This window comes from Malus domestica, chromosome 11 (assembly GCF_042453785.1).
Source record: "Malus domestica chromosome 11, GDT2T_hap1".
Classification (NCBI taxonomy): domain Eukaryota; kingdom Viridiplantae; phylum Streptophyta; class Magnoliopsida; order Rosales; family Rosaceae; genus Malus; species Malus domestica.
In genome coordinates this window covers 4,077,916-4,090,259 of record NC_091671.1, presented here as the reverse complement: position 1 = coordinate 4,090,259, position 12,344 = coordinate 4,077,916, and the positions used below count along the sequence as shown (strand labels likewise).

Sequence of the window (12,344 nt, the reverse complement as noted above, 5' to 3'; positions counted from 1 at the left end):
ATGTATAAAATTTAGATAAAATGATAAGTAAATGTATGAAATTGAAATGTTTTAAAGATGTTGTATAAGGTTGCAATCGACCCCAAACCTGAGAGGGTAAAATATAATTTACCCAAAAATAAAAATAAATAAACAAATTCACAAATAAAATGGAAAACTAAAATGAAGATTGGAAAATATCAAGCCCCCGCCACCTCTGCAAGCTCAATCTATGACCACTTAAACCCCATCCCAACCTTTATATTTAAAACCAACCAGCTGAGAATATTATGGTTAACATTAATATTAGTTGTCTCAAAATCTAAATTTCAAACATAGACTAAATAATATGGAACTCGATGATCAAATGGGTATTGATTGAGTCGAAAATGGACCAAATTGAAATTACATTAGTTAGGCAATCTCCTAACAAATAAGTGGGTTAAGAATTCAGATAGGGTTTTCAATAGGTTGAGACCAATTTGAAATGACACTAAAAGGTTGAAGAGTTTTAGGTACTTAATCCTTTTATTATGTACTGCAATTGGACATGTCTATATGTTTACAACATATGAGTTGCCTTTTGCTATACAACAATATTTTGCATTAATAAGTGGGGGATTGGAGCTATACCAACAAGGTGTTTGCATAATAATGTGGTAATGAATTCACTTTCCACGAAAGTTAAACCTATGGCCTTTCATGTACAAATAAAGAAGAATACTACTATAATGTTGTAGTAGTTGTAGTAGTAGTAATAGTAGTGATATTATGAGTTGGCCTTTTGCTAGACACGTGTTGACTGACACCAGAGGGCGACGAAGTTATTAAAAACATGCATACCAATACAATATGTAATTAGAAAGATATAAACGGATGCATAATAGTGTTCAGAGCATACAACTACAAAGAATAATATGGAATGAATTATTAAGAAAATATACGAACAAGGAAATGATGCCTTTACTGAGAAGACTCGAGAATACCTATACTTTAGAGTCTTGAAGTCGAGATCATGTGCCTCGATCCTCACTCTTGAGGGGGCGCAAAACCAGAAAAGGTGAGTGGACCAAAGTTTATAATAATAATATTAATAATAGAAAACCCGTTTTCTTTATGAACATAGTAACCCCCTATTTTGAAAACATATATATAATACTACATATAGGTTTTATGAAAAACCCCAGCATGCCATGTAAAACATTTGTAAATCATGACCGTGAGGTACTCAACTAGGGGTATCATAGTCGCCTGAAGGCAGTACATGTCCATCACCTGAAGGTAAAGCAGAATAAGTTGTCTATCACTAGTAGGTGAAGCTGTATAAAATAACATACATCCACACCGACACTAGCCATGGCTAGTGAAGCTGTCCGACATCGCTTTCAACGGTGAAGCTGGGGGTATATAGTATATCATATAACACTCCTCCATCATCTATGTACTATGATAGACATAATACCCATGGTGTGCGGATGTGCCGTATGATAACCCACTAGGTAAGCACCAAAAACATATCTCAAAATCCCACGTAAAATCCGGCACTCGAAAGCTCCCTAATCTTATAAATCATAGAAACTTTCTAGCTCAATTCATCAATATAAATCATAATGAATCAATATCCATAAATCCATCATATAAATCATAATCGAAATCCATATACGCAAATCCAATCATTCATATCCGCTCGTAAAAACATAATTTTCAATAAATCATGATATTTTGTAAAGCAACTTGATTAAATCCTGAATTCTATATAAACCATAATTATAGAAATCTGGAAAACATATTAAATGCACGGAATATGAAATGCATGCTAGGCTAATATTTTATAAAAATATACAAGTTATGAAGGGGTCCACTCACAAGTTTTCCATTGCCCGAAAACCGCTTGAACTAGCGAGGATAACGTCGCTTCCTGCCAACGTGCCTAAACACAATCAGGGACCTTTTAGTAAAACTATACTAAAACGTTATAATTTTGGAAAACGGATGGCGGATTCAGATTCGACTCGTCGAGGAACCTAAGGAAGGACCTCGGGTTTTTCCCCCACAAATTGCCGCGAGTGGACTCGCCGGAAAATTCAACAATCTCCAAAAATTCCCAAATTTTACAGGAATAAAGATATGAATGAAAGGAACAACTTTCATACCTATGGCTAAGGCCAATTTGGCCGAGAAAAACCCCAATTTCACTCGAACCCGTCGGAAACCCTAAAAATTGGTAACTTTGATTCTACTTCTCCGGTGCTCCGACGCCTCCATGGTTGGTTGGGGTTTGTTACTATGTTCAAGGAGAGTCTAATGGTGGTAGAGATCGATAGAAATCATTTCACAAATGGTGATTCAAGGCTGAGACCCAACTAGACCTGTCGGTGGGTTTTCTCACCACATCGGGGCTAAAATTCGTCGGGTTTGGTTAGAATTAGGTGTTGGGTGTTGTGGTGAGGTTTGGCGGTGATGGAAGGTTAAAGAAAGCTGGAAAATTAGATGTAAAACTGTTGGGAAACTCCAAGGAAACCGGGTCATCACTCGAGTCAAGAGAAACCCGGTCGGTTCTTCTCCTTCTCTCCTCCCTCCTTTCCATCCTTGCTTTCTCTTCTAATTGGTCCCCTCTCTTCTCTTATTTCCTGATTGGGCAGCGCCCACCCTCCTTCCTCTCATTTATCTTCTCTCATCCATCCGTTTCTCTTTTCCTTCAATCTGGGCCATACAAGTGGCTCAATCAGATTTTGCTCCAAAAATCTAGAGCCTTCTAGAAAATAATCAATTCACAATTTTGTCCTCAACTTTGTTCGTTAATAACTCTTTCGTTATAACTCCAAATTGCGTTCCATTTGCGCACACGTGTTTATAGCGACAAGTATTACGAATATACACCAAGAAAATGAATCTTACGTGACACGACAAGGTGGTCAACAAAAGTCAACGTATTTGCTTTGAAGGGCATTTTTGTAAATTCACACTTTTTAAAATTATAAAAACCGTAATTTTTTGGGATGGGTCGTTACACTTGAGTTAAAAGAAACAATGTGATTAGTGGTATTTCTCTTTAATTGAAAGTGACAAGTCTCAGGTTGGACTCACTTAATTAACAAGTTCGATACCTAATTATTCTGATTAGCAATGCTCTTTTGGTATAGAAATATCGTTGTTATGTTTAAAGAACTCTATAGTTTAGGAAGAATGATATATATATATATTACAAATATATAAAAAATTATCATTTATCCAAGCTATATTGAGAGAGATATTTGAGCACACCTTGAGTTTTAGAACAAATGTTTTTAATCACTTGAGCTATAATTAAGCCCCTAACTACTTTATAACAATGTTTAAACTAGTAGATGGATCAACATAGAATAAATGTGTGACACATTTTTATACATTTATCAGCCATACAATTCATATTTTGCCTAATTATTTTCAATTATTATTGGTGTGGTATTTATTTATTATATATATCAACATGGTTGATATATTGACTTTTTGTTGTTTTCACATTCGTCGGGAAGAGAATGTGTGTGCGGATAGTTTTGATAATCTGAGCTTGTCTTATTCATCTTTGATGTGGCATGACTTCCCTCCTTAAGCACTTCTTGCTGATTTGCAGTTGAATTTCTAAGCTTGATTGGTTTCTGATTTTCAAATTAACGGTTCCCTTTATTACTTCATTTTGCAATGTTTTGGTTGATGATGTCCCGACTGTTGTTTTGTCTTTACCTTTGTATTATTAATAACACAAATTTACACGGGAGAGCAGGGGGATTTTTTTGGGTGCTATAGTCCTCTTTGCTTTCAGAGAGGATATGTGCCTTGCACACAACTATTACCGAAGAACTAATATTGTTCTACAATTGAGTACGTAAAAAATGTAACTACAAAGAGATTTGAAGCCAAAATGGTCATCCGAACTCCAATGTTCGATTGCCCCTTCCCCGTTATCTCTTCTATCAAAAGAAATAGTACAAAACTACTTTCCAAAAACACGTGGTCACAAGACAATAAGTGTTGTGGAGGGTAGAGAAACATGCACCGCGCCAGAAGATCAAAGCCTTCCTCATATTTAAGTTGGGATTCAGATTTGAAAGAGAGAGAGAGAGAGAGAGAGAGAGAGAGAGAGAGAGAGAGAGAGAGAGAGAACGAGTTCAACGAAAGGTTGTTTGATGTGATTTTTGCATGCAATTCTTAATCTGTTTTGTTGGTGACATGCATTGCAGGTTGAGGGGTTGAGAGAGTGATTAATGTAATTACAATTTACATGCATAGAAACATTAAACGTACACATAAAATGCTGGATCCGGTGGATGTGGATATTGCAGATTCTGATTTTCTCACCAATCAATCAGATCTTGAAGACTCTTCCGACTCCGACATTGATAATTACTGCTTGGCTTTTACATGCAAGAACCGATTGTTTGGTCGCCAGAAGCCTCTCCATGTTGTCCTCGGCGCCGGTGTATGTACGTAAATTGTGACTCTAATTTTTTTTTTTTTCCCTTTCTGATTGCTGTAAATTTAAGACTACTTACTAATCTAAAGTGAAATTAATTATTGTTTTTCAGCTGCTGATATTATACTTTGGAGGAACAAGCAGATCTCAGCCTACATTTTTATGGGTGCAACACTCATATGGCTTCTATTTGAGAGATTAGGTTATAGTTTGGTCGTGTTCTTTTGCCACGCTTCATTGCTCTCCTTGACAGCCTTGTTCTTGTGGTCCAATTTTGGTTCCTTAATCCATGCTGTGTGAGCTCCTTGATTCTTTTATTTAAATGGATACAAAACGGAAAATTTACATAAATAGAACCGGTTACAAACTTTTGTCGAAAATAATACTAAGAGGACACTAAACAAACAATAAGTTGTATATAAATCACGTTTTAATGCCCTTTTATTGTATGTTTAGGGTTCCTCCGGTTATGTTTTTTTATTTGAGTTTGCAAGCGGTTATGTTTGTGCTTTTTTTTTTAAATTGGTTTTTTCATAGGTGTCTGTGTTATGATTTCTGGATAGAATATGATCATGAAACAGGTCTGCACCGGAAATTCCAGAGATTGTAGTACCACAGCACCTGTTTATGAGGACTGCTATTTCCATGACAACTACATATAATCAAGCATTAAGATCATTTGGGCAAGTAGTTTTTGGGACAGACATAAGAGATTTCCTCGCGGTACCGACATTTTTATCTGCTTCTAGGCTTTGTTTATGCTGTAAGAATAGTAAGTTTTGATTGAATTTTTCAACTTTGACGTAATGAACTCGTCTGCAGGTGGCGGCAACTTTGTGGGTTCTGTCTGTTGCCGGAAGCCGGTGCAGTTTCTTGAGCTTCCTTTACTTAGGTTTGCATCAGCTCCAGCTGTTTCATCCCTACTATTGAGCTTTTAGTCCTCTAGGATTGTGTACTTTTACTGCCATTGATACTGTTTGCAATGTTTACATCAGATTCCTCTTTCTGATTCTTGAACGAGTCCCCCAGAAGGCTTAGTTGCTCCTCGATTTATGTTTCGCCTATTTTTTGTACATCTTGTTGTTGCATCGAAACATTTGTTCACTAATCTGCCAAGTAAAATGACAATGTTGGTTTAGTTTTGTATAATTCTTTTGTGACTGTTCGCTCTTTGAGTCGATTGTTTCCATTCACTCTACTTCTTGCAAGCAATGTTCCACATACATCATTTTTTGCCGAGTATATGCTAATCGTGGTCGCTTCTCTCAGTTAGTTGTATGCTTATTTATTGTATCCACAGAGGAAGGGGGAAACGAACTTGGAACATCTAAATATTGTGAAGAAAAGTACCATTAGACTAATAGCTAGTTGGTCGTGATTTATCTGCTATATGTTCCCAAGACGAGTACTGACTCTTTCGTATCGGTTGGTGCAGTGTTTGTGATACTGATGACCGTGCCAGCGTTGTACGAGAATCTTGAGGATAGCGTGGACAGCATTGCAGAGAAAGCACTGATTGAAATAAAGAAGCAGTATGCAGTGTTGGATGGAAAAGTTCTGCAGAAACTCAAAAAGAAAGTAATTTCTTACAAGAACAAAAAGCAGCCCTAATTATTTGCCAGCCTTCCTGTTTTGAGGTTCTGCTGGACTCTTCTTCTTCATATAGTTGGTACAGTTCATATTTCGATCTTGCTTGTTTCGTTCCCTCGGGTTCGGATGTAGAAAAATATGTTGCTTTCTATGTGTTTCACTATTAGCCTTGTTTAGTTTTCCTTGAGGAGTATTGATCAAGAAAAGTAATCATTCACCTTCCTTATTCGATTGAAGAAAAAGTATTTGTTCATATTTCGGTTTCTGATGTGAATGAAATCGAAAGCAATATATAATCGTGCATGACACGAGCAAACTTCTTCATCCTTTTTGGACAGACACAACTTCTTGAATATACTCTCTTCACACATTAATAGGCAACTACAAAAGTTTAACATAAGGTGCTAACCTCCCAAAACTACACATTAGCTACATGCATCAACTTAAGCTCTAGTTAGTAACAAACGGCGAAATCCACGTCGATAAAATTGAAAGGACAAGGCAAAAAGAAGTGATTTACGCTTTGGCCTCCTCTTTCGATCCTGGAGGCAAGAAGGGTCCCCACCACCCGGATTCATACTTGGAATAAGGTGCTACCCATTTCTGCGGCTTCTCAAACTCGATCTTGGTTGGATTTGAGGCTAATGCTTCTTCTAGACTCGCAGCTTCAAAACTTTCTGCTAACACTCTGTCCAGTCTCAGCTTCATAAACCTGCAGGCGCAAAACATGATCAGATTCAGAAACACTGCCACCATTGTAAGCGTCACAGCTTTCATATTTCTACTTATGTACAACCACATGAAGATACTTCTTGTATTGAAACATCTTTTAGCTGAGAAGGAATTGTTGTTAGCATATCTAGACTTCAATCGTGTAGAATCTCTTTTTACATTGTTGTTACCTTGGTAGACAACGTAATCATTCTCAAGAAGCTTCAAGTTTTGGGGATTACTGGTTTTCTAACATCATATCGTAGAATTCAAAAACCACTCTAAACCCCCTTTCCATCACTTATTTGTTAACTTATAAGATGCAAGGTGAAGATGCACATGTATGAATCTCTATGTCCGCCTCTCAATGCGCAGGATAGGGCTGCACACGACAGACGGTGCTAGCTTGACATACAGTTAACTCATTCTTTAACAACTTAAGCTTTCGAATTCTAGCCATTGTCTAACAGCCGATTCTACATATTGATCGATCAAATCTAGAATTTCACCATCATCAAACTTTGTCACAATACAATTTGACACTAATAAACAACAGCAATTCCCAATTCATTCAACCTCTGATCCTGCTACACTACATCACTACTTAACTAACAAAACGTATGTATCTAGCAACTTCGATGTAAATTTCGATCCTGAAACGAAATAAGCTCGAACAAAACAGAAAACAACAAATCAAAACCGAGCAAGTTCGCAGTGTTGGTGACTTTAGGAGTAAAGAAAAGGGAGAACATACGTAATCCAAGGTCCGTTAGTCGAAACCAGAGCAACGGCAGGCCTTCCTAATCTCTTAGTAATGTTAGGAAACTTATCCAAGAACTTAGGCTCGATCACAAGCCAAAAGTCCTGCTCTTTGTTCTTCTCTCCATAGTGTCGAAGCCTCTCACACAATTGCTCCTGGAAATGCTCCTCCTCATCGAGCATAAACTTCGCATTCGCAACCACGAAATAGTACCTGCTCGGCTTTTCCTGCATTCAGAAACAAATAAAATGGAAAATTTACAGTCTTGCATGAGAAAATGAGAAACAAAAAATGAAAAGAATTTACGGGTTGGAGAGAGAATTGAACCTTATCGGCGGAATCGGAGGAGCTGAGCTGGTCGGAGTCGACGGCGGCGACAGATGTACGGACGGAGGAGGAGGATTTGACGGTGGTTTTGGGAGGGAAGGAGAAGAAGTGGTTGCAGCTGGAATTGGCTGAGAGAGGAAGAGATAAAGATTTGGGCTTTGGATTTCGGATGTGGGTTTGTGAGATGGCCGTGGTTGGTTTCGATTTCACGGCGGCGGCGGCCCAGCATGCCTGACCGAGAGTTGCCACGGCTGACATTGCTCCTTCTGGTTCCCCTTCTTCTTCCCCTGCGTGTCTTCCTTCGATATAATAAGCAAAGCCAGCCTTATCTAGTGTTATCTACAATTACATATTATATATGTTTCTATGTTCAAGAAAATTAGACAGGGGGGGAATCCATTTATATGGTATGGAGACATTGTTATTTTAGTATTTCATGCTAATAATACGTCATGTGAACAAAAAATTTATATATATTCGTTGTATTATTGACACAAGACGACACAATTTTAAATAGTTTTTCTCATGACACATGAACAAATTTCTTTACAGAAAACAAATTGAAGCAATATGATATAAATTTTGTTGCAAGGTGTTGTTTATCTTCAAATGGTATGTTTTCACTTTTAAAATGCCATTCAAAAAGTTCACATGTAATTTTTAGGAAATTGTAACGTCTGAAATATCGCACACACTCTTTTTGAAATGTTACATTGCTTTAATTTTATTTTTAATTGGGATTTTGTAACAATGCCTACAGTTCCAATACCCCTAAAGTTGAAGAGAAATTTGTGAAAAAAAATAACCATATTAGGGGTGGCCTTATGTCCTTTTAATAACACTAAAAAAATTATTTTTGTACCACATTTGCACGCTACATGATATAATGAATGATTTGTACATACTATATCGATTATTGTCGCATTCAAACTAATTGCTCTCATTCCTAAGTTGGAAAATCTAGAGTTTGTTTCTTAGTTTAGACCTATTAATCAGTGTAATGTAGCTTAAAAAATCTTACTTGCATTACAACCAAGGGGCTTTTGCTCCCGAAAGATCGATTGCATATAAGATTTTAATAGCTCAATAAGTTTTCAGTCCTCAATTTATTTTCAACTAACACTTCTCCTCGGGGAAAAAAAAAACTAATACTTCTCCAAGAGTTCACAAATTCAAAATCGTAATACTATTGATGTAACATCCCACATCGTCCAGGGGAGTGGATCATGTGAGCCTTATATGTATATTCTCATCTCTACCTAGCACGAGGCATTTTGGGAGCTCACTGGCTTCGGGTTTCGTAGGAACTCCGAAGTTAAGCGAGTTTGTGCGAGAGCAATCCCAAGTTGGGAAACCCATTGGGAAGTTCTCGTGTGAGTTCCCAGAAACAAAACCGTGAGGACGTGATTGGAGCACAAATCGGATAATATCGTATTACGGTAAAGTCGAGCTCGGGGCGGGGATGTGACAAAAAAACAAAGTCCCTCGCATACGTAGAGCATGTGTAGAGAGGCTAGTTTAGGTCAAGTCGGAGGAATCCTTTTCAAGTGAAAATTTAGGTGACAATTAAAAAAAAAAAGGCTTGAGATGGAAAGTGACGGAATTAGATCCTATCCGGATCTCCTCACTGTGGATATGGGGAATCGATTAATATCAACCGTTGATCAAATATCGTGCAGCCATAATTGAATGCTTTTTATATTTTCAAAATAAAACAGCCTCGTTTTGCGTAAAAAATATTTAAAAAGAAAAAAACTGCGGTCACATGATTTTTGATGAACGATTGTTATTAAATGATCCCCGGGATCCTTAGTGAGGGGATGTGGAGAGGATCTAATTCCGAAAGTGACCGAAGTGAATTCCCAGTTGGTTCAAGCCCATTGGGCCTGAGTTCTGTAATTCAAGCCCATTTATAATAAAAAATTAAACACGGGCGGAAAGCATCAGCTCAAGTAAGTCAAAAGCGTAAAATGCCGTTGTCGACGGTGGCTTCCACTGTTAGATCTTTCATTACACGATCGTCCTTCGTCGCCAGAGCCGCCTTCCTTCCTCCTTCCTCCTTCTCCACCTCCGCCAAGAAACCACCAATTCCGACCCTTTCTTCTTCCTTTACCTCCGTCTCCGGCTCCTTTCATTATACTTTGTTTATAAAACCCAAACAGATGGCTTCGCAGATGTCTTCGGAGAGCTTCAAGTTCGGGCCGTACAAGATCGACGGGAGGGGAGTGTTCTACTCCACCAATCTATCCTTCGCCATGGTTAACCTGCGCCCTCTTGTTCCTGGTACTTTTCTCTCACTCTTAACGCTGAATAATCAAGCATGAAAATTGAATGTAAAAGTTGCAAATTTGATGACCCAATTCTCCTTTTTCTTTGCAGGTCATATCCTTTCATTTGCTTTAAAAGTAAATTTTGTTTTGGGATCGGGCAATAAATGCGTTGTTGCTTTGTTCTATAAGAAAGAAAAAGAAGTCCGGAAATTTCCTGTTTTTTTCTTTAGTTGTGATAGCGTTAGTGGTTTTAATAATTAGTTGTTAGGGGGAAGAGAATCGGTAGAGATTGAATCAGTACCAGGTGCATAGGCATGGTTGCCTTTTGCAACTATGGTAAAGAGCCATCTGCAGGAAATTTCCTTGTTTTAGTGCCCTTTTTCTTGATTGGAGAATTAAGGCAGCATGTTAGTTTTGTTATGAGTTTTGTTACTGATTGATTGGATCATACTGGTGAGTAGTGAGTACGGATGTCAAAGGAAAGGGTGCTGGTTTTTCGTTCTGGATCCGAAAAGGAAGAGTCTTTTATCCGGCTTGATTTTTGGTCCGAAACGGTTTTCTGTGGCACCAAAATGTAAGCAGCAGATGGTAGATTCAGCTGGTTGGAATGCTTGAGTCTTAAGAGCATGCTACAAAGTGCATCCCTTTTTATTATTAGATATTGACTGGTTTCTTTTGGACCACGGGTCTGTATATAGTTTATCATTGACCAATATGTCCTAACTGCCTTTCTCGTCTGCATATGTTGAAATACAATGGCCAAGCATCATGTGTATTTAACCCCCGGCTATCCAGATTGATCCTCTTTTCCATGTTGTTATGTGTGCAAACTATACCCATTTTATTGTGGCACTATAGTATGCCCAATTCAATCATGCTTGACTTAACATCATGTACATGTACTTGTCTGCCCAAGGCGTGAAGTGAAGCGCTTTGGTGATCTCACTGCTGATGAGACCAGTGACCTTTGGATCACAGCGCAAAAGGTTGGTAGTCGGCTGGAGAGTTACCACAAAGCATCATCTCTCACACTTGCTATTCAAGTAAGAATTTCAGACCTTTAACTTCTTTTTTGTTAGTGAACAATATTTGTGTTTGGCCTGGTTTTCAGTCTGTTATTTTGCCCTTGAGATCTGTTACTGATATTACTTTTAACCTTTTAACCAAGTGTAATGCCATATATTCATAAGCCGTTCCTGTTTATCGCCACATAAAGCATACAACTTAGATCATTTTTACTTGTTACTGTTCTAATCTAAGAGTGTATGTATATTCTAGATATTTATTTCTTCATGTATATTCTTATTTTGGTCGTACTTTAAAACTTCCTCCAAGCTGTTAGGTTTCTTTTCACCTCCATATCACCTACCAATTATGCTTTGAACTTGTTATTTGAGGTTGAGCGGGTTACCTACTTTTTGTGTGGTATTCCATGGCAACAGTTTTGCGTTATGATGTTTGATGGGAGACAGTCCATTCTTAAGTTCATATCTTAGGATCTGAAATTTTTGTTGCTGCACATAGTAATGGTTTTATGTCCCCCCAAGCCAACTTTGTCCTCATTGTTCGTAGGATGGACCCCAAGCCGGACAGAGCGTACCCCATGTTCATATCCATATCCTCCCACGGAAAGTTGGTGACTTTGAGAAGAACGATGAGATTTATGATGCAGTAAGATTGGAACGTCTATTTCAGGTTTTATTAACACTTACTAATTCGCATGTTTTAGCTCGAGTATTTACTTTTTCTGTGTTCAATGCTATAGCTAGAAGAAAAGGAGAAGGAATTAAAGCGAAAGCTAGATTTAGACCAGGAAAGGAAGGACAGAAGCCTCGAGGAAATGACACAAGAAGCTGAAGAGTACAAACAGTTGTTTTAGAAGGTAGAATCTGCATTGCAGATGTTCGATATGCACAGCACAATATGTAAATTTTTTCTCACGGGATGTTTCCAGTGTATTCGGATGCTTTACTATGATTGTAGCTGGTTTATTAGGGTCGGAGCTTGTTGTGATAACGTCAGTCGGATCCCCATTTATAGGAAAACTAATGAAAAGGGCTTGAAAACTTTGAGTTTTAATGATAAGGACAAAACATCAATCATTCCGAACAGATTCAACCATAATTTTTCTAAATCTCGAAAGCAGTCACATTCACGACTGAAGCGTCGAACAAAAGACCATTATACAGTATGCTTAATTTATGGAGGAAAAAAAAATCAATTTACGTTGTAACGGCAAAGGAATTTAACAATT

General features: G+C 37.8%; 3 protein-coding genes across 3 annotated transcripts; 2 read left to right on the top strand and 1 right to left on the bottom strand.

The window, feature by feature from the left end:
• Nucleotides 1–4,104: 4,104 nt before the first annotated feature.
• On the top strand, nt 4,105–6,277 carry LOC103447251 (reticulon-like protein B5). Its single transcript, XM_017335559.3, has 5 exons — nt 4,105–4,442; nt 4,545–4,728; nt 5,014–5,155; nt 5,255–5,324; nt 5,868–6,277. Exons 1-5 carry the CDS (start codon nt 4,241–4,243, stop codon nt 6,041–6,043), a joined length of 774 nt encoding a protein of 257 aa, XP_017191048.2. The 5' UTR covers nt 4,105–4,240; the 3' UTR covers nt 6,044–6,277.
• Nucleotides 6,278–6,367: 90 nt separating this feature from the next.
• Nucleotides 6,368–8,247, bottom strand: LOC103447253 (protein YCF54, chloroplastic). Its single transcript, XM_008386427.4, has 3 exons — nt 7,821–8,247; nt 7,488–7,720; nt 6,368–6,734 (listed from the first exon to the last, which is right to left on the bottom strand). The coding sequence occupies exons 1-3, from the start codon at nt 8,076–8,078 to the stop codon at nt 6,539–6,541; spliced, it is 687 nt and encodes a 228-aa protein (XP_008384649.2). The 5' UTR covers nt 8,079–8,247; the 3' UTR covers nt 6,368–6,538.
• A 1,521-nt stretch (nt 8,248–9,768) lies between these two features.
• Nucleotides 9,769–12,092, top strand: LOC103422756 (bifunctional bis(5'-adenosyl)-triphosphatase/adenylylsulfatase FHIT). The gene is made up of 4 exons (XM_070808901.1): nt 9,769–10,106; nt 10,988–11,133; nt 11,663–11,761; nt 11,856–12,092. The coding sequence occupies exons 1-4, from the start codon at nt 9,791–9,793 to the stop codon at nt 11,967–11,969; spliced, it is 675 nt and encodes a 224-aa protein (XP_070665002.1). The 5' UTR covers nt 9,769–9,790; the 3' UTR covers nt 11,970–12,092.
• The last annotated feature ends 252 nt before the right edge of the window (nt 12,093–12,344 follow it).

Bases quoted from the DNA above. Each gene is read 5' to 3' on its own strand.
- LOC103447251 (XM_017335559.3), top strand. From the start codon at position 4,241: ATGCATAGAAACATTAAACGTACACATAAAATGCTGGATCCGGTGGAT. The intron at 4,729-5,013 runs GTGAGCTCCTTG...ATCATGAAACAG, and splicing joins GGTTCCTTAATCCATGCTGT to GTCTGCACCGGAAATTCCAG. The intron at 5,156-5,254 runs GTACCGACATTT...ACTCGTCTGCAG, and splicing joins ACATAAGAGATTTCCTCGCG to GTGGCGGCAACTTTGTGGGT.
- LOC103447253 (XM_008386427.4), bottom strand. From the start codon at position 8,078: ATGTCAGCCGTGGCAACTCTCGGTCAGGCATGCTGGGCCGCCGCCGCC. The intron at 7,721-7,820 runs GTTCAATTCTCT...TTCTGAATGCAG, and splicing joins CCTCCGATTCCGCCGATAAG to GAAAAGCCGAGCAGGTACTA. The intron at 6,735-7,487 runs GTATGTTCTCCC...TTGCGCCTGCAG, and splicing joins ACTAACGGACCTTGGATTAC to GTTTATGAAGCTGAGACTGG.
- LOC103422756 (XM_070808901.1), top strand. From the start codon at position 9,791: ATGCCGTTGTCGACGGTGGCTTCCACTGTTAGATCTTTCATTACACGA. The intron at 10,107-10,987 runs CTTTTCTCTCAC...AACATCATGTAC, and splicing joins GCGCCCTCTTGTTCCTGGTA to ATGTACTTGTCTGCCCAAGG. The intron at 11,762-11,855 runs GTAAGATTGGAA...TCAATGCTATAG, and splicing joins ACGATGAGATTTATGATGCA to CTAGAAGAAAAGGAGAAGGA.